The sequence below is a fragment of the Ambystoma mexicanum genome, chromosome 8 (genome assembly GCF_040938575.1).
Source record: "Ambystoma mexicanum isolate Mex_15411 chromosome 8, UKY_AmexF1_1, whole genome shotgun sequence".
NCBI classification, from domain to species: Eukaryota; Metazoa; Chordata; class Amphibia; order Caudata; family Ambystomatidae; genus Ambystoma; species Ambystoma mexicanum.
The window spans coordinates 1,446,048,614-1,446,071,269 of NC_090929.1; the positions used below are offsets into that span (position 1 = coordinate 1,446,048,614).

At 46.8% G+C, this 22,656-nt stretch overlaps 1 protein-coding gene across 11 annotated transcripts in view; it reads left to right on the forward strand.

Moving 5' to 3' along the window:
• Positions 1-22,656, forward strand: part of LDB1 (LIM domain binding 1) — a 590,338-nt gene that overhangs the window by 547,414 nt on the left and 20,268 nt on the right. For 7 of the 11 annotated variants that reach the window (XM_069611602.1, XM_069611606.1, XM_069611601.1 and 4 more), the window contains 3 exons: positions 5,564-5,701; positions 6,292-6,375; positions 10,511-10,634. In XM_069611602.1, coding sequence (XP_069467703.1) covers positions 5,564-5,701; positions 6,292-6,375; positions 10,511-10,634 — 346 coding nt within the window. The remainder of the gene's footprint in view (positions 1-5,563; positions 5,702-6,291; positions 6,376-10,510; positions 10,635-22,656) is intronic. The other 4 variants (XM_069611603.1, XM_069611607.1, XM_069611605.1 and 1 more) reach the window with 1 other exon arrangement.

Sequence of the window (22,656 nt, forward strand, 5' to 3'; positions counted from 1 at the left end):
AGGGTCGCAGCTCTCTAGCAGTTCTGCGAAGGATCTTCCACAGGACAAGGCTCTACCAGGGCAGTCGCAGAAGTTGGTCGCCAAGCCTTCATCCGACAGGTCCACAGTCTCCTTGCTAGGCCTGTAGATGGACAAGAGTCTTGGCTCCTTCAGTTTCTTCCAGGATTTCTCCAGACTAGATGCAGGGTTCCTCTTCTTATCCTGAAAGCCAGGTAAGAGCAGCAGCTCCCACTAGCCAATGACAGATCTCCCCCCCCCCCACACATACACACACCCCAGCAGTGGTCCAATAAGGACCACTGGCAGCAAAACTCATTTATTCTACTCGGACACACTGGCACCAGGTTGTGGATTGGGACCAGACAGTCCCAGCCCACTTCCTGACAGCAAACATACATAGCCCTCCAGTAGCACGCCAAAAGCCTCTGCTTTCCCGGGCACTGGAAGTCCTATAAGAATTTTCCTGGCCTCACAGGCTAGGAAAAAGGCTTAAAGACAAGATCGCCAAAGGACAAGCGTAAAAACTTGTGGCATGGCCATGTTTGACCACTAGTCAGTTAGTAGCCAAATACGGTAAGGCTACAACGGAATGCACCAGAAAATGGTAAAAGGTCACTGCTGCCACTAGCTTGTCTATTTAGCACACCTAGAGCACCCAAAAATAATCTGAGTGTTAGTCTAGGGCAAAACAAAAAGTGCACCCCATTGTACTGCATTGTAAAATGCATTGTACAATGGTAAAAAGTTATTAAAAGTAACTAGACTAAGGGAAACAATGTTTCCTAGTACTGACAGTCTGAAGGACATGTCAGTTTCCCCATAACAGATGAGCAAAATACATTGTAGTGAGGCTTAAGGCTTCATTGCATTGTAAAAAGAGCAGGCCAAATACAAAACTAAAAGCAAAAAGCTTGGGGGCTCATAGAAATGGATGGTAAAGAGCAGTAAAGAGGTATCTTTCCTAACAAACTCCAACACTATTTATGTATAGGAAAGAACAGAAGGCTCTGCTGTTCAGGAGATGCTCCTCGGGGACCTTAAAGTGCCTCCCCAGTCACCCTAGGAGACTGTCACAATGAGTCCCCTCTCGCGCAAATCTCGTATTCATCATTGTGCTGCACTTTCTAGCTTGTTTTGCGCTTTATAAAAACGGCACCGACACACAATATTCGATGAGTGGATGCATAGTGCTATAATCCATAAAACTAATATGGTAGTTGGGGAGAATAACAGTCCTCACCATCCCCATGAATTTCCTTGCCTACTCTCTCAGCACAGATACATTTGCCAGCCTTTACGATGTGTGGGGTATCATCACATTTGTTCTGGTCACATGCAAATCTGTGAAACTGCCTATAAGCCTTTTCTGTCTTTTGCTGTCCATCTCCTGGTTTCAGCTCCTTCCCTATCATCATCCAGTTTAATACATTAACGGCAATGGGACTGCTCCAAACCTCAGTCTGCCCTTTGCACAGTGCTTCTTTACACAGTATTTTTAATGTTCATTAAAACAAATTGAAATTATGGAAAAAGGTGAAACCAACCTACTCCCCCTACTCCATCCATACACTGTGTTGCCAGTGACCGGTTTGAGTGTGACTGTTGTTGTTATGAATGCCCTTTTTGGATGCATACTTGAACTCCGAACCCATATTACTTTGACTTTTTTCCAACAGGCAGCCAATGTAGTGCCCCTCTGCCAGAAGCTGAAATTGTATGTGCCCCCATTTGTGAGAAACCTGAAGGTGTCTCACCCGCCAGTCCCAGCGGATCTGTCACCCAGGTGGCCAGGACATGGCCATTGCTTTTGGGTCCTGTTCCTGGGGATGGACCAGTGTGGGAGTATCACCTGAATGAGAGGTCCTCAGGGAGTGGAGTGGTCCACCGGAGGGTGAGATGCGGTATCCCCTTTCTAACACCTTTCCCCATCCTACCATGTAGGATACCTTGGAACTCAACCCTCCCCCCTTTCCCGATACGAACACTGTTTTACGGATAACTCCCTGTGAGAGAAAACGGACTAACACCTAAGCCGTATACCTGACTGTTGGGACAGTTTTTCTGAAGTTCTACCCAACAAGCCAACAGCATTACCTTTGGGAAAGGGGCACAACCAATTCACAGGTGAGTAAAATAACCTTATATCTACTTTCCAGAATGACAGAACATTTCTAAGGTAAGTAAACCAACCTTATGTATACTTTCTAGAAATGTTAGAACATTCTTTCTTATAATGTGAAGATACTTTGAATCCTCTAATGAAATCTAGGTAAGCCTTTCCCAGCAGTAAAAGTGTTCAACAAATTACAACCTATGAGGGGACAAGCAATGCCAAAGTCATAAGATGTAGAAGGGTGCATTTCAGGAGCTAGGACAGCCAAAGTCAATTGGGCTACATCAATAGTTCTGATGCACTTCTTTAGTTAACGTCTTTCAGATAGTTCAGGAAAACCACTGGAGGAGCACAACTGTTAAGCCTGTGTAAGGGGAGTTGAGATCAACTCCAAAAGTTAAGCAAGTGCCCACTCAAGTGAGAAAGCATGACTTATGGCAATAAGGTAAGTACCCCAATTCCCCACAGCACCTCCGGTTTGAAGAAAGTGTTCCAGCTGGATTCCTCCTTGCTACAGCCAAGCAGACCCTTGTTCCTGTGCCTCAGTAGTGGGGACAAGAGGGAGGACTTCTGGCAGGCTCCTGCGGCAGTACTCGGGAGAGGACTTTGTCAGCTACGGATTTCCTTCGATTCAGCGGCTCTTTGTGGTGTCAGTGCCTATCAAACCGTACCGATCAAGAACGAATGTCACTGGTCGGATTGTCGTTGTTGCAAAGGTCCTGGTCTCTGTTGAGGAGACTATTCAGACTTGAATTGTGTCTCTGGAGTTCCAGCAGGATGCCCATAAAGCTTCAGCGAGATTCGAAATACGGAAGACTGTGCACCGCTAGATGGCTCAAGGTCCCAGGGTATTGGGGTATTGCAGCCCCGCAAGGTCGCAGCATGACGTGGATGGCTCAGAATGCGGGTCTTCCTGAGTCTAGTGGGTCACACCAGGCTCTGGGTCAGGACCATCGTTTCCGGAGTCCCCAGGTCGATTTGAAGGAAGGGCTACAGCAGGCTCGGGTTCCACAGCAGGCTCTCTGGTCGATGGACATTGTCTCAGCCGCTTTTCCTTCATCCTCTTCGGTTTTGGTTCCAGTGTTCGACTTGACTTCAGCTTCCAGGTTTGGAGTATTTAAAAAGAACTACAGCACAACTTCTGCATTCTCTCCCTGCGTTTTCCAACAAGGGTGGTCTGGTTGTCCAATCGGGACAGCCAGCACCCCACTGGGATTTGTCCCCATTCAGCCAAGGAGGAAGACAAAGGGCTGTGGAGGTTTGGACTCCCCCCTCGCTTCCTGCTTTCACAGACTGACTGGAGCCTGGGCGGGGAGTCCAAGGGACTCCTGGCAAAGATAAAAACCACACAAAGGAGTTTCCCATCCTGGATGTCAGTAGACGGAAGAAGGAAGGACAAGAAACACTAAAATGGTGAAAAAAGATGGGCCATTTTGGTAAAATGAGCACCCTCGGGTGCCTTTACCGCAGCTGTGCAAACAACCCACAGTAAAGGTGCACCGAATTAGTAAAAGGTATCACTGCCATCAGCCATTAAATGTAAGCTTGTCCCTGTAACAGAATTGTTAGTTTCAGTGTGAAAAGGGAATAGATTGAATCTTCCCAGCACTCCGCATAAGGTGGGGTGTGCTGGTTTCACCTAATAAAATCTAAAAGGGAACCACAGATCCTTTCTACTCTTGTAGTTCTCATAAGGGTAGCTACAGAAAGTTAAAAGTTGAGCCCAAAGGGCAACCCAGCAACAAAACAGTATGTGCCAAAAGTTGTCAAAGAGGATACACTTAAAAAGGTACTATGAAGAGTCTAAAAAATGACACCCATAAAAAGAGTAAAAGACTCGATGAGTGTGGAAAAAGGTTCCCACTCACTGAGGTATAAGGAAAGATAATGCACCAATAAGGCGATTGATACAGGTCAGGAAGATTTATCATTACTATGAAAATCTTACCCAACACTGACATGTCCCAACACAAAGGTCAGGCAATTACTGATAAATACACACACACCTGTCTTCCAGCACACTTTCCCAAAAGGATAAAAGGCGGAGCACGCGGCACATTCTGAGCAAGGCAAAACACACAAGGAAGCAGCAGTCCCGAGATGGCAGTTTAACACGAGGAGAAAGATGGCATGACTAGAAAGGGTTGCAAAGAGTGAATTGCCCTTAGCCTTTTCAGAGGAAGAAAACTGCTACTTTCACGAGCCCTCGCGAATAAGAAATGTAAGTCCAGGAATTAAAGCTGACGAAAGGTGCGGTTCTCCTTCATCAATAGCCGAGGCGGGGAGTGGCGAATGGCGCCGTGGGACTGTCCTTGGCTCTTACAACAAAGCCTCTCCAGTAAAGTCAGCACAGCCAGTGAGTCGGGGATACTAATAGCAGACCGGTCTGTGTTAGAAACAAGGTTGCAAGCAGCAATATTGTAGGAAGAAATCTGCAAAGAACAGACTGTAAGGCATATGTGATGAGCAAACCGAATATAATTGAATATCCAAGGAGTGACTGAACTTTTGAAACCAAGGTACATGCCATATACAGAGTGGTCCGGCGCCACGTGGGTGCTCATTTGAAGGTCTCTGTTAGGCATCCAACTGAGTGTAAAATTGTGAACTGTGAAATCGAAGTGGTCCTGCAATGGGTCAAGCCAAACCCTGTGGACATTCGAAAGTCCTACATAGCTGATACGAAATGTAATTGGTCTGAGCCCGGCTGAGGGAGACTAATTGTGTAAAAGGGATCTGTGCCCAGCTGAAGGGGATCTGGGGAGAACCGCAAGTCACCCCGAGAAAAGATATTCTATAAGCATTGGAGAAGAGGATCTCAGCCCAGACGAGGGGGATCCAAACTAAAGATTGTGGTTGAAAATGGATCTGAGCTTGGCTGAGGGGGATCCAGGGTGAAGAGTGAATCGCTCTACTTGAATACTTGGAAAGGAACTTTTTCGTTTGTTTGATACATCAGGGCCTCTGGATCAAGAGAATTTTGATAGCTTAACTGGTTTCACATAAAGGGCCCTGATGCTTGTAATTGTGTCCTCATGCCCAAGTGTGCTATGCTCGAGCGTACCACCTTGTCCGTGATGAAAACGTGAGGAAGGAAGGCCCACGGCCTGAACATCCTGACTTATCATTTTGTGAGCACTTCTTTCTTTTTTTAATGAACATTACCCTGCACTATTATAGCGGTAAGGATGGGCAATACGTTTTTTAGTATAGGCCCTTTTATTTTGACAAGACTCCATTAGGACTGCATTATTATTTGATTGTCATAGCTTGCTCCAATCTTAGATTTAGGTTTAGATAGGAGTTTATTGAACTTCATCAAGGGTGTGATAAACACCCTTGAACTGTGGTTACTTGTGTTTGTCTTACTTTGATACCATGCCTTCCTTACACACTCCAGAAGTCATTTATCTTCCTATATTTTATTCATGCCGGGCTCTTCTTTTGCAGGTGTGCGTGGAAGGGCGCTTATATCTGGAGTTTATGTTTGATGATATGATGAGGATAAAGACGTGGCATTTCAGCATTCGGCAACATCGCGAGCTCATCCCACGGAGCATTCTTGCCATGCATGTGAGTGCTCTTGAGGTAGTCTCTCTCTCTCGCTCTCTCTTCCTATTTGTTAATTGCTCTTTATTTCATGCCTTTTCTAACCTACATTTGTCTCACTAATTATCATCCATCTTCTGACTCCTATTTACCCCACTCCCATCACTGTCATTAATGCACTTCCAAGAAACTTCTGTTGTCCCCTCCTCCCATAAGATCGCCAATCTATCCAAGCTAGGCTAAATGATGTTTTGACATTGGTGTACATTAATGTTGGGTTTGGGGAGCTGGCTAATGTTTGCAGTACAACTGGAAGTGAAGGGTTCTGGCTGGGGTGAAGAGAAAATGAGTAGGTGGTTGGTACAAAAGGCAACTAATGGAAAATGCACTAATAAGCAAGAACTGCACAGAAGTTTATTTTTGATGCACACATTTAATCTTCCAATGCATGAAACCGATTTTAATGTTGTATATTAATCAAATACATAACTGGTGTAAGGTAGCATTGTGCGGTGTGTTACCGCAACAGTAAGGCAGCGCTATGCTTGGATAATGGATGTTTCATTGGATTATGGTGCATGGATTTTACACTAGTCAAGATGTGGTGCTTGTCCATTGCTCCTTTGCAGGCCCAGGATCCCCAGATGCTCGACCAGTTGTCAAAGAACATCACGAGATGCGGTCTTTCAAATTCCACGCTCAACTACCTCCGGGTAAGTGTATCACACTTGGCCACAGTGCCTGCCTAGCAGAGTTTCTTTTGCTCATTTATTGCACGTAGGCACCAATGGTCTGTTTCAAGAGAATTCCGTTGGTTATCGACTTTGTATGGGGGTTGTACATAGGACAGATTGCATGCAAGGATTGATCATGTAGTGAAATGTGTCCTTAATGCTATGCACATTCGTCTTGTACACACTGAAGTGGTGAGAATCTGCAAAGTAAACATTACGGTGCAATGTTCTTGTTATAGAGTGAACTTTAAACCCCAATTTGCCACGTTTATTGTGCAGAGCTTTGTGGGACCCGTTCCCTGAAAACTTAATACACAACAAATTCAGTTGCAGTGGATTGGGGCTTTAATAGGAACCATGAGTGTGACTCCTCTTTACATTGGTGCGAAGTCATCTATGTGTGTAGGCTTCAGTGTATTGGGTTTGTTTTCAAAGTATAATGTATTGTTAACACAAGAAATACATGAATTGAAAAAAGGGCAGCAGAATAAACGAGTAAACACCCATTTTGTAAAATAAAACAAACCTTTAAACACAAAGCCCTTACACTGCTTCAAAGAACACTGTCAGTCTAGCTGTCAGAACATGAAACCATCAGAGTTGAAGTCCACTGTGGTTCTGCCCTCTGCAGCCTAACCACAAGAGATCTTACACTGTAGATATGTTCCATCAAAATACCCTAACAATAAATGATTGTGCACAAAAAGGTCTGGGAGCCCCTCTACCGAGAACGAACACGGCCAAATAACATGTTCCATGTGAAGGTGCCCCCTCGGAGTGTCTACAACCATGTTTTTGGCTCACTTTACCTTTCGCAGAGGAGAAATACCCATTTGCATATCAGTCTTTGTCCCACCCAAAGTCATTCCGTCCGGAGCTTCTCTGTCGAGGTGAAAAAGGAGGTCAGCACAGCAGCAGGGCTTCACCGGGCAATTCAAGGTCCAGGAGGTTGGAGCAGCTTCTCTTCTCAGTTTCTTCGTCGGATGTTTCTTCCAGTGGTCAACTCTGCATGTAGTCCCAAACCCTTGCCTTTTAAGCAGGTTTCTCCCATTCATGCACAGTTTAGGCTATCAATCACACAGCAGGGTGGCTATCCTTTCAGACGTGTCCTTTCAGGACAGCCAGCCAATCAGGTCTAGTTTCATTCAGGCATTCCTAGAGACAAAGGACAGGGGAGTTTTGGGACCCTTCCTCACATCCTGTCCATCCAGAGGCACTGGAACCAAGAGCGGACTTCAGGGCTGAAGCCCGCCAAAGGGAGAGCAAACAAAGGGCTCAAACCTATCTCAACGCACAGAGTAAAAGCCAAGAAAGACCTCACCAACAGAAAATGGCAAAAAAAAAGAAGACGGGGACCATTTTCAGCGCCTCGTTGCGCAATGGTTGTAGTGCGCTATACAAATCCCAAAAATAAATAAATAAAATAAAATGGGTTCTGGACTGCAGCTGAGGGTTCAGCCTGTAGTAGAAAAGCACAATGGTTGGAACAATGAAACCACTGCCACCAGCCATTTAAAGTAGTGAGGGTAACAAAACATGTTACATGGGAAAGTAGGATAAGGCGCTACTAAGTAATTCTTCAGCACTCCAAATAAGATGGTGTGTGCTGGACCTACAAAGAGAAAAGGTAAGTAAAGTCAATTTCACTTTACTATTCTTGGGAACTGTAGTTAACCAAAGAAAAGGTATGTACAATTTAAGAGAAACTCGAAAGGATTTCTCAGTGACACTGCACTGAAGGTGCTGTGTGTCACCATACAAAAAGCAGATGCCTTTGGAGTTTGTCAGACTCCAAAAAACGGTGAAAACCCAAAATCCAATCAACCGCACAAATCAAGCAGAATCGATCTGGATAAACCCGCCAGAACAAACACATACTCCTGGTCTCCCAACCACCACACCTAAAGCTAAGAAGCAGCTATGACACGAATACGAATGGCACACCAGCTACACACATATACGGTGCTCACACGCACCTTTGAATCTCTATACTCTCTCTACTGACTTGAACTTCGGTTCCCGAGGGCGTTCAACCTACCAGCGCCTTGAGACTATACCAATGGTATATAAGGCGCTATATAAATGCAAAGTAACATAACATAACATATAAAAACACTAGATAATAGGATTAAGAGTCTGGTTGTATATTGACAGTGTGATTGTACATTGCATGACTAGAATCAATATGCACGTTTCACTCCATGCTGAATGCTGTTGTTCTCTTCATTGGTCTGATAGTTTTGATGCCGTCACATCAGTCTTTTATTGTTTTCACTTTGTACGTGTAAATATATTATCTGAGTTTGTGAATCTGCTTAGATCGACATGCGATATACATAGCCCATAATCACGTTATTGGCTCTGAGTATTATATCGTTTTTCCACTTTGAAAACAGGGCGTTCATGGGGGGCATTCCTCTTAAACTATCCCTATCCTTCGTGTACAGGAACTTGCAATCCTTCACACAGCGACGCCCTGCGATTATTTTCTTTCCTGCCATCGGTTGGCAGCATCTTTGTGATGGAGGAGAACTTTTCAGTGTTGTTCGATGCGCCAATCAGCAGACAATCACAGATTAGAAGCATCAGCATCAAGGCTACAGTGGGGGGAGGGGCAATATTTACTCTTTTAAACTTCTTAGAAAATGGATGTTACTCTGTTACTCTTTCCTCCTCCCCATGTTAACCCTGTCTAATCCCCAAAGCCCAGGTGGAAGAAATCCTGTTCAAATTGTGTCTCCTGTAGAATTCAAATTGTAAGTAGAGGCAAAGGCATTGAACGGTGGGGAGCAATATAGAGTTGCTCACAGTTGCTACTGAACAAAGAATAAATATCTGTGAACGTGCCGACTGGTAAAATATGCATGTAAATTATGTAAATTGTTGTACAATGTAAATGTATACCTCGCTCTTTGTAACTGCTTCCTTAAGCGCCCCTTCTACCTATGGGTCTGGAGCGCTATACAAATAAATAAAACAAAGAAACATAAAACAAACAAATAAGTGCAAGGACACTTCACAGGTGTCAAGCATGGTTGGCCTCCTCTCCGATAAAAACAAAGCACACAAAAGCATAAACATGCTAGGGAGGGGGTTTCCAAACATATTTTCACTTCCACAAAACAAACTCGTTAAGTTGGGTTGCACAGAGGGGAAAAACGCTATCTGCGACTATGCAGCAAAAGACTGGTAGATATAACATACTCCGCAGAGGAGTGTGAAGAGGAAAGCAGTGCCAGCATCAAAACAGTCAAAGCTGGAACCTCAACACCAAAAATAGTGATCCATGATGGATTTCAAGGAAACTAGGTCAAAAATGGTCTCCTTCCAGGGACAACCTCTAAAAAAGAAGCGTAGGCAAGAGGAACAACTTGACGTTCAGGATGACACGTACTGCGTCCATGAACATCAGGAGGATGCCAATACGCAATCAAGTGCAGATGCGCAAGTACTGCTAGCGGTTCTCAAACATGTATTCTCTACTGTTTCTGCTGCTAGCCTATTGCCTTCTTCAGTTACTGCTTGTTAATCTATGCGTGCCATGTGAATCGAAGTAGGTTTGCAAACCCCAGAATATAAATATTATCTTTCTCTGGCATGTATCTGCTAAGAATCACATGCACCCACCTAACCTCCCAGCACGGGTGCAACAGGACAGCACAAAATATCAGCTCCATGATCAGCTAAATGCACAACAATAATGTTCGGGGCAGAAAATAAACAATCTGGGGACGCCGATGCATGAAAGATTGTGTCTACCTGTACACCTGAGATCATGATAGTGTGACGGGAATGCCCCTTTCGATGCCCTGTTTTTGAATTAAAAAACAATGCAATACTACGAGTCAATCATTAGATGTCAGATTATGCATAGCGTGTGGTTCTAACCAGTTACAAGCCACAGAAAAACTATTACTGGGTAAGTAATATTTGCCTATATGTGTTATATTGCATGCTATTAAGTGTATCGCTGATGTAATTCCGTTACTGAGTTTGCTGAAAAGTCGTTCTGGCCCCTCTAGTGGTCGTAAGCCATGTTTTTCGAAGTTGCCATTCCTGACGAAATCATTCTTTCCATTCACCTTTCTTTTCCCCACCATTTATCCCTGTGCAGCTGTGTGTAATCCTAGAACCCATGCAGGAGCTCATGTCCCGGCATAAGACCTACAGTTTAAGCCCCCGCGACTGCCTGAAAACATGCTTATTCCAGAAGTGGCAACGGATGGTGGCACCGCCAGGTGAGGAGACGCCCACTCTTGAAAATGTTCACCATCTGAGTTAATGGTTGCAATTGGGTGCATGGCATGTGTGTCATTGAGAGAGTAGGTTTCATTTATTTTTCAGCATTTAATGAAAGGGAACATTACTGAAGGCTTCTCCCACAGAATGAGAATGATAATGATGCATGTAGTGGCTTCCTCGTCTTACTCGCCTACATTAACATTTCTAATAAAACTATATTGCTTATTGTGAGTTTTGCTAGTGAAGTTCATAACCTTTCAAACCCGATAAAGAGATGGCATTCCTTTAGAGTGCTTGTGTGCCCAACCCATTCTGTCCAGCTTTTTACAAAACCAAATTAATATTCATGCAGACTGCTTTATCTAACCAGTGTTGGCTTATTTCTTTAAGCTTAACACAATATGTCATTAGAAGCAATGCTATCTTCTGTGATGTTGGATCAACAGAACACGAGTCTGAAACACGTTCTCCTGCAAGCTTTATTAACTTTCAGGGTTGGTAGTATGAACGCCTTTAGGGCAGAGGGGTTTCAACCAAAAACAGTAAACTGGATATGGGGTTACTTTAAATGGTGCAAAGGCTTATCTAGGGAACCCTGAAAGGACCGGCAATGCCCTAATATAAGCCACTGTTTTGGGGATATATCGCCCAGCTCGCCACTAATGATTTTAGTCTTTATTCTTTTCCTCCCTACTGTCTCTCATTCCACAATTTATATTACTAAAGGGTGTATGGATGAATGCAGACTGTTCTGAATACTAAGGATTCTGGAGGCCTGTCAAGGTGCAGACCGTGAGGCTAGAGACACGGAGCCAAAATGTAGCAGGGAAAGCGATAGCTCACAGAGGGCGCAAGTGACTTGGCCGTATGGAGGGATGCTAATTTGCTGTACACCAAGCAGGTCCCCTGGCAAAGTGAGAGATTTCTGGGTGTAACATTGGTTGACCTTACCTCATTTTGTTAATAGACTTACGTATGCAACTGTAGCACAGAGGGGGCTGATAGTGGGAAAACCCTTGACTGCACAGCTGGTGAGAGGCCCTGTACTTCACGCTGTTTCCAGACTGATTCATTGTCTCCTTTTCCTGGATTGGCCTGACTCGTGATTGGGGCATCCTAAAGACACTGCTCCGTGTGAGGCGTCTTGCACAGTTTGTTGTTACTCGCTTTGGTTGGTAGCAGACTTTACTCAAAGGAGGTTCTAGCGGTTACTCCTGTGTTAGTAATCCAACAAGGTTTACTACTAAATCATCTCCCTTTTGTGTAAAAGGAAATGGATGAAGCCATATGGGTTGTCTGTGCCTAGGAAGGGCATTGGGATCCAAAGAGGTTTGTTTCTGGTCCTTGTGAAATGTAGTATAGTACTATAAGGGTTGCACAGGTGTGTTCTGCATGCTGCTGTTGGGATATGCGTTGATTTGTCCTACTGTTGCACGTTTGCTTACTGCTTACTTTTCATCCAGAAAGATGATCATAAACTTTAATGTTTTTTGAGGAACCGTAGTTTTGATCTGTTTTTAAAACCTACATTTTAAGTAGTATGTTGAATCGTCTGTACTTTTATGTACATTTTTGATTTTCTAAATACAGTAGAAGGCAAGAAAAACCTCTGCATTCCCCACAGACTAGTGCACAGTGAAACAAGAAGGGCGCAGGTATACTATATACTCAGTGAGTACCTCGAGGGTGAAAGAGGCTCAGCAATTTAAATAATACCCAAAGGACCATCAAAAGGCGGGATATGTCCCGTGGTTGACAGTAAATTCTCTAAAAATTCACAGGTAAACTCTACAAATCCAGTGTTTGAGAGACTCAAGGGGGACCCATCAAAAATGTTGGGTCTGGTAAGTACCCTTCATATTCATTTTGCAAGAATAGGGAACCCCTGAACGCAGTTCTGATGAGTATATTTGGGACTCCAGGGCACTGGGACATGTACTTGGACCATTTACAGAAGGTTTGTTTCAGAACCGACCACAGAGTGTTGTAAGTACAAGGCTTCTTTTTTACAGGACAGGACTCTTAGACTTAAGCCCTAAACGATTGAAGACCCAGATTGATGAAAAGACGAATGGTCATTTACAGGATGCCAACCCCCCAGCAGCAATGGAGACAGTGCCAGGAAGATGAAGAAACGAGAACACTGGTATCCATGATTCTTGAGGGGCATGATGGGACAGCCAGCAACAAGGAATGGTACCATGACTAGAACAATAGATGGAGTTGACCCAGGACGATCCAAGACAGAGCTATGGTGGAGTAGTGCTGACCCACCACTTTTCTAGGCGGGTGAGACAAGGCTCCCTACCTTAAAGCGTATGTTCTAGGAGGATTTAAAAGAAAGGAAGCATAGCAACAACCGAACAACTGTCCCATCATGGGGCAGCCAATCCCGCCAGCAAGGAGGGACCTGGAGGATGGAAAATCCCAGGATGGGATTCCAGCAGACAAAGAAAAATGCAGGAGCAAGGACAAAATAGTGAAAGACTAGCCAGTAGAACGAAACCTGCTTCTCAGAAGCAGCAGCCTATCTTTGGGGTAATCATCTGGCAATTCAGGTTAGAATCTACTTCGCTGAGGAATGTAGAAGATCTCTCTAAATAAACACATTTCTGATGCTTGTGAATCTGCTTAGAATCACATGCTGTGCATATAGTTTGACATCTAGTGGAAATTGTGGAGTATTGCATCTTTCTTTCAAAGATCGAAAGGGGACGTTGACATGGGTGTGACTTTAACACTAACCCTAACGTAACGTAACGTGACGAGTAGTGTACCCAAAATCCCTCACTCTTCGAGGTCCCTCAGATTGTTCTTTCGCCTACCTAGATGGTCGCCTATGCGGAGCTCACAAGAGTTTTACATTGCTAACTTGTTCCCACGGCCTATGGTCGTCAAGTCTCCCGACTAATCTTCTCAACTACTGCCTCGTAGGTTTCCTTCCGCCCAAGACATCAACACCTGCTCAGCGACTATTCAACTGTTTAGGATCCCGGCACAACGAGATACAACATATTTTCACTCCATCTCATGCACCTGCCTCTGTTCTCGGTGACACTGACACACCTAACTCTCAGGTCCTTTCATCAAGGGCGCACTCATCAACTCTAGGTCTCACATAGCTCATGCGCTTAACATTGCTGACCTCATCCTGACCAACAAACTGGATTTCTTAGCTATGTCGGAAACCTGGCTGCTGTCCCTCTCATTGGCCATTCCGGAGGACCATACCATCCTCAGAACAGATAGAGAAAATTCTAGGGGTGGTGGAGTAGCACTTGTTGCAAAATGAACAATTTGACTTAAGAGAAATCCCTAACCAACTCGGGGGAACTCCTCTCTATGAAACTACCCCTCACCGCCTCCTGCACCTTGACTATACACCTCATATACAGACCCCCTGGTCCAGCTTCATCTCTTGATGAAAATATCCCACAACATCTCTCTAGTAATGCCAAACCAGGTTCAAAAATTATCTTACTGGAAGACCTTAATCTAGGTCTTAATGACCCCAAAGATGACAATGCCACAGCATTAGCAACACGATAACCGAACAAGGCCTTCTGAACCATATTACTAACCCTACCTATAATAAGGGTAGAACACTTGATTGGATAGCAGATCTAAACTGCAACATAAAGATTCTCTCTAATACCCCTTGCGCCTTGTCTGACCACCATGTGATATCCTTCACTATTCAGGACAACCCCATCCCAGACGGTGGCCATAGTACGGCACCGCCTGCCGTCACTAGAAACAAACATAATATTACAGCGGAAGGATTATTACCACTACCTCCCCCTATCACTAGCCAGTCTAACTTTGACAAACTTAGACCCTGCAGCGATGGTAGTTGTATAACCAGACCTTCTCACGGGCGGTAGACAAAGTGGCTCCATTGTGAATGCACAAATCCAAACGGATGGCCCACCTTAGCACGTGGTACACTACTAACCTAAAAAACCTACGTAGCACCAAGAGAGCAGCTGAAAGGAATTGGAGAAAAAAAACCTTGATAATGAATAAAGAGAAACTCTATACCGCTTCTAATAGCTATTATTTTTAATTTTTAACATTTTTTATTGCCATTTATAAATTGTGCATCTCAGGTTATTCTTTCGTGTTTATCGTTACAAATACCATTTCTTGTCATTATACTACAACTTCAACAATAAACAATAACTGTCTTAATTTACTTCTTTGGAGAAACAGTTCAAGAGGAATCCCGGTAGGTGCCCTCCCACTAATAAGTGGAAGTGGGCTCTACTCCGTCTACACCCGGGAGGGAGTAAGAACCAATATATAAGTATTACACAGCTGTAAAACACACAGGCGCACTACACAGATGGGTCAGATAAAAATCTAGAACCTATTAAAGTCAAACAATTCACAAGTTTAATCTATATTTATACTGGTTAAAATAAGCATTAAATCAACAAAACAAGTCACAAAAGAATACATTTAAAACATCACATAAAACATAGGAAACCGTGGTTAACAATCAATGGTATGTTCACTAAACATTTGTGGATACAGTTCACAAAAGTCAGACACTGTATCAATTTCTTCTTATTGTCTGATAATATTAAACAACTTTGCTCCCTGTCCATATCCAGGAAGGTGTCTGAACATGTTTCTGTTCTTAGAATCAATCAGAGAACATTCATCAGGAGATTTGCTAGGGTCAACGGTAATCCCAAATAGTCGTATCCAATGTGAAGACAAAAAGGACTGACTGTGCAACCTTTATTGGCGCTCATAGGAGGCTCCCAACCTTAAGAATTGGGGTTGTGGTCGGCTGTCGTGTAGCTTATGACCTTTATATCATGCATTAATTAATCTGAACATCGATGGGCCAGATCCTTGTTGTTTATCGATGGAGTTTAATCCCCCAAAAATGTTTTGGTCAAACAATCTTGGGGTTGGTAAGGTGTAGATAGGAATGTAACATTCAACCGTATCTCACTCAGGTAAGAATATTGCGTTACAGGACTGTTTAGTTGCAGCATCAGTCTCTGATTGCCAGAAAATAAGTCCCTGTAGAGTATCTACATGTCTAGGCGTTAACGACCACGTAGTGTGGCAGTAACCGATTCGATGCAGGAACGCTGTAATGTGTGTCTACACCGATAAACGACAAGGAAATGGGCCATCGATGTTCAGATTCATAACATTTCTTTCAAATGCATTGGTGCAACCAGATCTCGGCAACAGTCTCGTTTCCACAGTAACCTCATCTGATAGCCATGTAGTTACATGGCTCATTTGTGCCACTAGGTAGTATATTTCAAAGCCCGGGAGTTGTATACCCCCTTCCTTTTAGGATAGTGTTAGTGTGGTCAGTGGTAGTTTGTGGCGTGTCTTCCCCCAGAGAAATTCTCTAACCAATGCTTCCAAAGTGCGAAAGAAAGATGGCTTAATGTAATAGCAAACGTTTTGAAAATAGTATAGGGACCTCAGTAATATGATCATTTTAGCTATCGATGCTCTCCCCATCATTGACCGTGGTAGTTTGGACCAGAACTTCATTGAGTTGCGCAAACTATGTATCACAGCCACTGTGTTGCGTTTGTGCGTGAGTGTTGGTGTATGCCTAATTTTAACCCTGAGGTATCTGAATGTGTCTTGCTGCCATTGTAGTCCAACCTCTGGTAATTCCTCAATTCCTATCCCACTCAGGCCTGCAAGTGGAAACATGCATGATTTATGTCTACTGAAGTGCATTCCAGAGTAGCGTGCAAAATTGTCTAATACTTCTAGAATTGTGAATGCATTTTGTTTTGGGTCCCTCAAGTAGAGTAGTACGTCGTCTGCATAGTGATTTTATGTGGTATTCCCCACCTATTTTTATCCCGGCGTCAAAAAATTGCTTTATGATGTAAATCGCAATGGGTTCCAGTCCCAGGATGTAGAGCATGGGTGATAGTGGGCATCCCTGTCTGGTACCTCATTGTAGGTCCCAGGCCCCTGACACCATCTTCCCTGTCTTTACTCTTTCCTTCGGGTCATTGTATAGTACCTGTACCCACCGCACAAAGCCCCCCCAAACCCGAATTCCCTAGGACCATTACCAACCATTCCCAATATATAGTCGAATGCCTTCATGACGTCGAGTGACATCACTGCTAGGTGTTCCCCATCCTGTTGTGTCTGTGCCATAACATGTTGCAATCTGCGTAAGTTAGCGGTTGTGTTGCGTCCTGGCACAAAGCCACTTTGGTCCTTGTGTAACAGGCTCTTTATCACTATGGACAAGCGTTTGGCTATTATAGTGCTTAATATTTTAACGTCATAATTTAGCATGGCTAAAGGTCGGTATGATTCACAATCATCCATTGGTTTATTTGGTTTGGGTATCGGGACTATCAGTGTTTCTCTCATGCTTTTCGGTAGTTTTCCAAACTCATATGCCTCCCGGAACACTTTGTGGAGTACCGGTGTTAGCGTTGATTCATATGCCTTGTAAAACTCAGGAGGGAGTCCGTTGCTACCTGGGGTTTTGCAAGTGGACTGTGATCGTATTGCGTCTGTCACATCCTCGGGAGTGATTGCCTCATCTAGGGCCTCTCGTTGTGACTCGCCCAGTTTGGGTAGTCCAATTTCATCTAACGTGTCTCTTATGTCTGCCAATGGTACCAGGGTGTCGTGGGCATATCATTTAGTGTAGAAGGCTGCAAAAGTGTCATTAATTGATTTCTGTGTCTTACATAATTCCCCATTTTCTCCTTTGAGCGTTGTCGTTGGATGTCGAGGGTGTTCCCGCCTGCATAACCATGGCAGTAGTCTGCTGGGTTTGTCCCCCTCTTTGTGTGTTCTGGTGGTGCGTGTTACATAATCAAACTTGGACAGTCTTCCCCCATGCCTCTTGACAAGCGGTTCTGGCCTCTGCTAGTTTCATTTCCTCGACCCTGGTGCCCAGGTTAGTTTCCAACTGTTGTATACCTTCTACCTGTTTCTCTAGCTCCCCCTTCAGCATCCTCCTGATGCCTCCCGCAATGACCTCCCCACGTATTACTACCTACAGGGCTTCCCACATCGTGCTCCAATGGTCTCTGCTACCTTGGCTAATCATAATGTACTCCTCCAGTTTATCCCCTAGTTCCCCCTTGAAGGAACTATCGGTGAGTGCTTCCGTGGGCCTTCGCCATAGCGGTATGGGGGGCCAGGGGCCTGTCATCGCCCAGTGCATTAGCAGTGGTGAGTGGTCGGAAATTGATCTGCCCATGTATTGTATTGATTCCACTTGAGCCATATGTGCTCTGTCTACGAAGAGGTAATCTATTCGTGTATGCAGACCATGTGGCGAGTAATAGTGCGAGTAGGCTCTGACCATGAGGTGGCATTCTCTCCAAGCATCCACTAGATCTAGTTCTATCATGGAGTTCAGTGCCAGCGGGGCTGCCTCTGCTCTGTTTAGTGGCAGCTCAGATCTGTCAAGACCATGTGGCTCACACAGTTAAAGTCCCCTCCTCCCCCCCAGACATATAAACCCTCTCGGTGTTGGAATAGTTAAGGATAGAGCGTATGGATGTGTGCAGGTATGCCATGGTTGGGAAAGTATGAGTTTACAATGCAGATCTCAACTTGTTCAATTGCACCCCATAATACCAGATATCTACCCTCTGCGTCTACTTCCATCCCCAACAACCTGTAGGGTACCCTCGGGCCTATCCAGATGAACACTCCTCTAGCGTATTTAGAGTAGGTAGCCCCATGACCCCAGCCCCCCCCCCCCAGCAATCCTTCAGTTTAACCATGGCTTCCGCTGTGAGATGGGTCTCTTGGAGTAGTGCAATGCGCACTTTCTTTCTGTGGAGGTAGGATTTGATTCTGTTTCTGCGCATGTAGGTGCCCATCCTACACACATTCCATGTCTGGACTTTTAAGTTGCATCGCCATGGTCGCAGGGATAACCCCCTTGGCCCCACCCCACCGTACTCCCGCTCAGACGTGGTCCATGAACGTAGACATCAGCCCCTGCCTTATCTCATTGTGAAGACATTGGAACAGCGTAAAAAAACAACAATAACACAAATAACACAAGCCCAGCGACTGCATTGCAACTGTTGCGCTCGGGCAACCCCGCACTGTTTTGTCTCTTCCAGGTCGTCCAGCGTGAGTGTTTTCGTGCCAGCAACAGGTCGGCACCAGTCATTCCGTGGGGTAGGCCTCAGTGTGTAGGCTTGCCAGCTGAGCATGTCGTCCGGCCCTTCCAGAAATGCTTCAACGGTTGATTCATTAGTGTAACTTGTTTCGTCAGTGCTGATCGCAGGCGGCCGCAGTTTACCGGGCTTGTTCATGTCTCAGTGGTGTTATCTTTCATGTGCCCTGCTCTTTGCCCTCTGCCAGATTATGTTCCAGCCACATATTGGCTGCCGCTGGTGTCTCAAGAAATATGGGCCGCCCTTTATGGATTATCTTCAGTCTAGAGGGGTATAGCAACATGTATTTTACGTTCAGCTGCCTCAGTCGTGCCTTCATTGGGACATAGGAGTTCCTCGCTCTCTGTACAGCTGGTGTGTAGTCAGGGTATATAGTTATCTTGGAGTCGCCTCGCCCTATTACGGTATCAGGTAATATTATCCCCATATATATGGTCGCCGTAAATAATATTGCCTGGAAAAGGTCGCGGCGATATTATATGGGTGATCATATATATGGGGACAGGGGCAAACAAAAAAACGGCAATTTTTCGGCAATATTTTTGCATGGCGAGATTTTTGTGGCGACATTATTACATGTAACCTCTATTACTCCACCCCCTCTGCAATACTTAAGTATAATCTCCCTATCTTGAAAATTAAGGATCTTTGCAATTCTCCAGCATGGGGTCTGGCATGGATTCACATGCTCATGAATATTCCCCGTCGTCAGGCCGGGAATCCTCGGTATAGAAAAAATCAGTATCAGTTTCTGATCTGTCTTTCTCAGTAGTAACCAATCACTGGTCTCTGGGGTCATACTGCCCCCAGCCAATGACTGCCATCTCCCTAAGCCCCACCCCTGGCAGCCATCCTCAGATTTTTACCGCACGTTCAAGTGTTGGGAGTCCTCATGCTTCTCTCTCGAGCTTTTGCTGCGTTTTTGTGCTTTTTTCAGGAGATTTTCTCATTTTTTCGGTTAAAAGAGCCTCAAGCTCCACCGTTTCTACTTCCGATCAACGGGGATCCGTTTCAGAGTTTTCTACGCCCCTCAAGGGTGAAGCTTTCGTCGAGTTACGCTTTTGGAGGATTCCAGAAGTTCCGAGGCCTACCCCAGACATGGCCCAGGAGAAAGGGAGCTCGACGCCCGGGAAGCTATTCAGGACCTGCCCTGGATGCCAGCTTCAGAATGTTTTCAAGGAAGACGAGCATTCGTTATGCCTCTACTGTCTCCATGAGGACAAGACGCACAAGGAAAAGGACTGCGCGTTTTGTGGAAACATGTCGGAGCGGACCATGAAGGATCGCCACCTCCGTCTCGCCAACTGGCTGGAAGGTAAGAGCCCACCAGGCGAGAAGAAGAAGTCCGAGCGGTCTTCTAAGTCCTGTGAGGGTGCTCCGGCGACGGGGGCCCAACAAAAGGCTAAGCACCGCGAGTCCGCGAGCACCGGGAGCGCCGAACAGTCGGGCTCCTTGGCTGCCAGGCAGGGCGCACCCTGCCCGGCGCCATCGACCACGAGCCAACGCTCTGGCTCGGGTAAGAGGAAGTCCCGGTCGATCTCGAAGACTCCGGCAGAGGGGGAGCGAAGGTGAAGGCCCCAGGCGTACAGAAGGTGACGTTGCCCGTGATTCACCCTGCTAGGACCTCGATTGAGGATGTCGCCGCGGCCCTGGCTCAGCCTGTGGAGGCTACACCAGTGGAGGCGCCCTCAGGTACCAGAGTCTCCCTGCCACCACGGAGGGAGTAGTCTTTCAGGCCCATCGAGAAGACCCCCACGAAGTCCTCGTTGGAAAGGGGGGGGGGTGTTGGCCGTCGTGGATACGGACACGACCTCTGAAGAGGAGCTCATCCAAGTCGTGGAGGAGACCCAGCCCGTCGGGAGGGATCCCGACGAGGGCGACGGTGACGCAGATGAGGCTCCTCAAAAGCCCTCGCGCCCGTCGTTTCCGGCGCCGCAGGACACCTCGGCGGCCATTTTGTCAGCCATCCAGTCCTTATGCTCGGGGATAAGGACTAGGTTCCCCCTTCCCCCCGACGGAGGAGCCTGAGCCAGACCCGACGGAGGATCCGGAGCCAGGACCTTCGGGGAGCCCACCGCCTAAGAGGAGGAGGACGCATCCTAGGCCTCCTCTCCTGCCTCTGTGGCCTTCTCTGCCTTCCCCCCGGTCCACTACCCACGGGGATGATACAGGCATGGACACGACTACGACGGGTACAGATGACAACGGAGGCGACGACGGGACGTGCCCCCGTCGCCCCCTGCCCGGGCGTCCCCGCCCGACGAGATTGGATCCTTCCATGCAATGATCTCCAGGGCATCCGAGCTCTTCCAGCTCTGCCCCGAAAAAAAAGAAGGAGGGGTTCCTTTACCAGCGGCGCAAGGCTAAAAGGAAGACGGTCCTCGCCGTACCGCTTCTGGACGAAATCTGGGATGAGGGGCTCGCCCTCCTCAAGAACCCTGCCACGGCTCCTGCGAAGAGGGACTGGTACGAGAAGAAGTACCGGGTCCCCGACGCTGCCCCCTTGTGCCTTAGGGCGCAATCTACCCCGGACTCGGTCGTTTCGGCGGCGGCCAAGAAGAAAGCGGGGGGGGGGCATCGGCCTCGACTTCAACCTCCCCTCAGGACGGTGAGGGTAGGAAACTGGATGCGATGGGACGACGGGTCATCTCATCTGCAGCGACGACCATGAAGGCGGCCAACGCCCTGGCCATCGTAGCCCGCTACGACAGGGAGTTGTGGTTCAAGATCGCCCCTCTGTTGGACTTCCTTCCGGATGCCAAGAGGGCTGAGGCCCTGGAAATCTTGCAGGAAGGTGAGATTGCCTCAGACCACGCCATTACGGTGGCTACGGACATCGCCAACACTGGTTTCCGTCAGTTGGGCAACGGCGTTTGCCTGAGACGACGAGGATGGCTCAGGGCGACGGATTTCCGCCAGGACGTTCAGACCAAGGTTTTGGACATGCCCTTCGATGGGAACAACCTTTTTGGCAAGGCGGTTGATGAATCCCTTCAGGCGATCAAGACGGACGCGGAGACGGCCCGTGCACTGGGTGTGCTCCAACAACGACGGCCGTCCTTTCGGAGCTCCGGAGGCAGACAGGGTGCCTCCAAGGGAGCCCGCAGCAGCTCCTCTACTTACCGTCAAGCGGCAAGGTCTTCGTCGCAGGAGGCCTACAGGGGACGCGGCAAGTCAGGTGGATCCCGCCGTCGTCTCCAAGGTGGTCAAGGAGGCAAAGCGGCCTCCAAGCAAGATTGAACCGTCCGTCGGGTCGGGCCCCCGCCGAAGTGCCCCAGTGGGAAGCCGGCTGACTAAGTTCGTCGGCGTGTGGGAGTCCATCTCCACCGACCGTTGGGTGCTGGACGCCCTGGCCCTGGGGCACGCCCTCGAGTTCCAGAAGAGGTGCCCCCGTATTCCTCCCGAGGCCAGGAAGGAAAATCACGTCCCTTAACTGCTGTTGGAAGTACGGGCGATGCTCAGGAAAGGTGCCATCGAGCTTCTCCCGAAGAGGCTTCGGGGCTCCGGAGTTTACTCAAGATACTTCCTCATGAGGAAGAAGACAGGAGGATGGCGTCCCATCCTGGACCTGCGACGACTAAACAAATACATCAAGGCACAGAAGTTCCGGATGGTCACCCTCCAGCACGTGCTGGGACAGCTGGAGGAGGGCGATTTCCTGTCGTCGTTGGACTTGGAGGATGCTTACTTCCACATCCCTATTTTAAAGAGGCACCGAAAGTTCCTCAGGTTCGTGGTCAAAGGGCGGCACTGCCAGTTCAAGGCCCTCCCGTTTGGATTAAAATCGGCGCCCAGGGTGTTCACCAAGTGCCTAGCACCGGTGGCGGCGCGTCTGCGCCTGCAGGGGATCCACGTC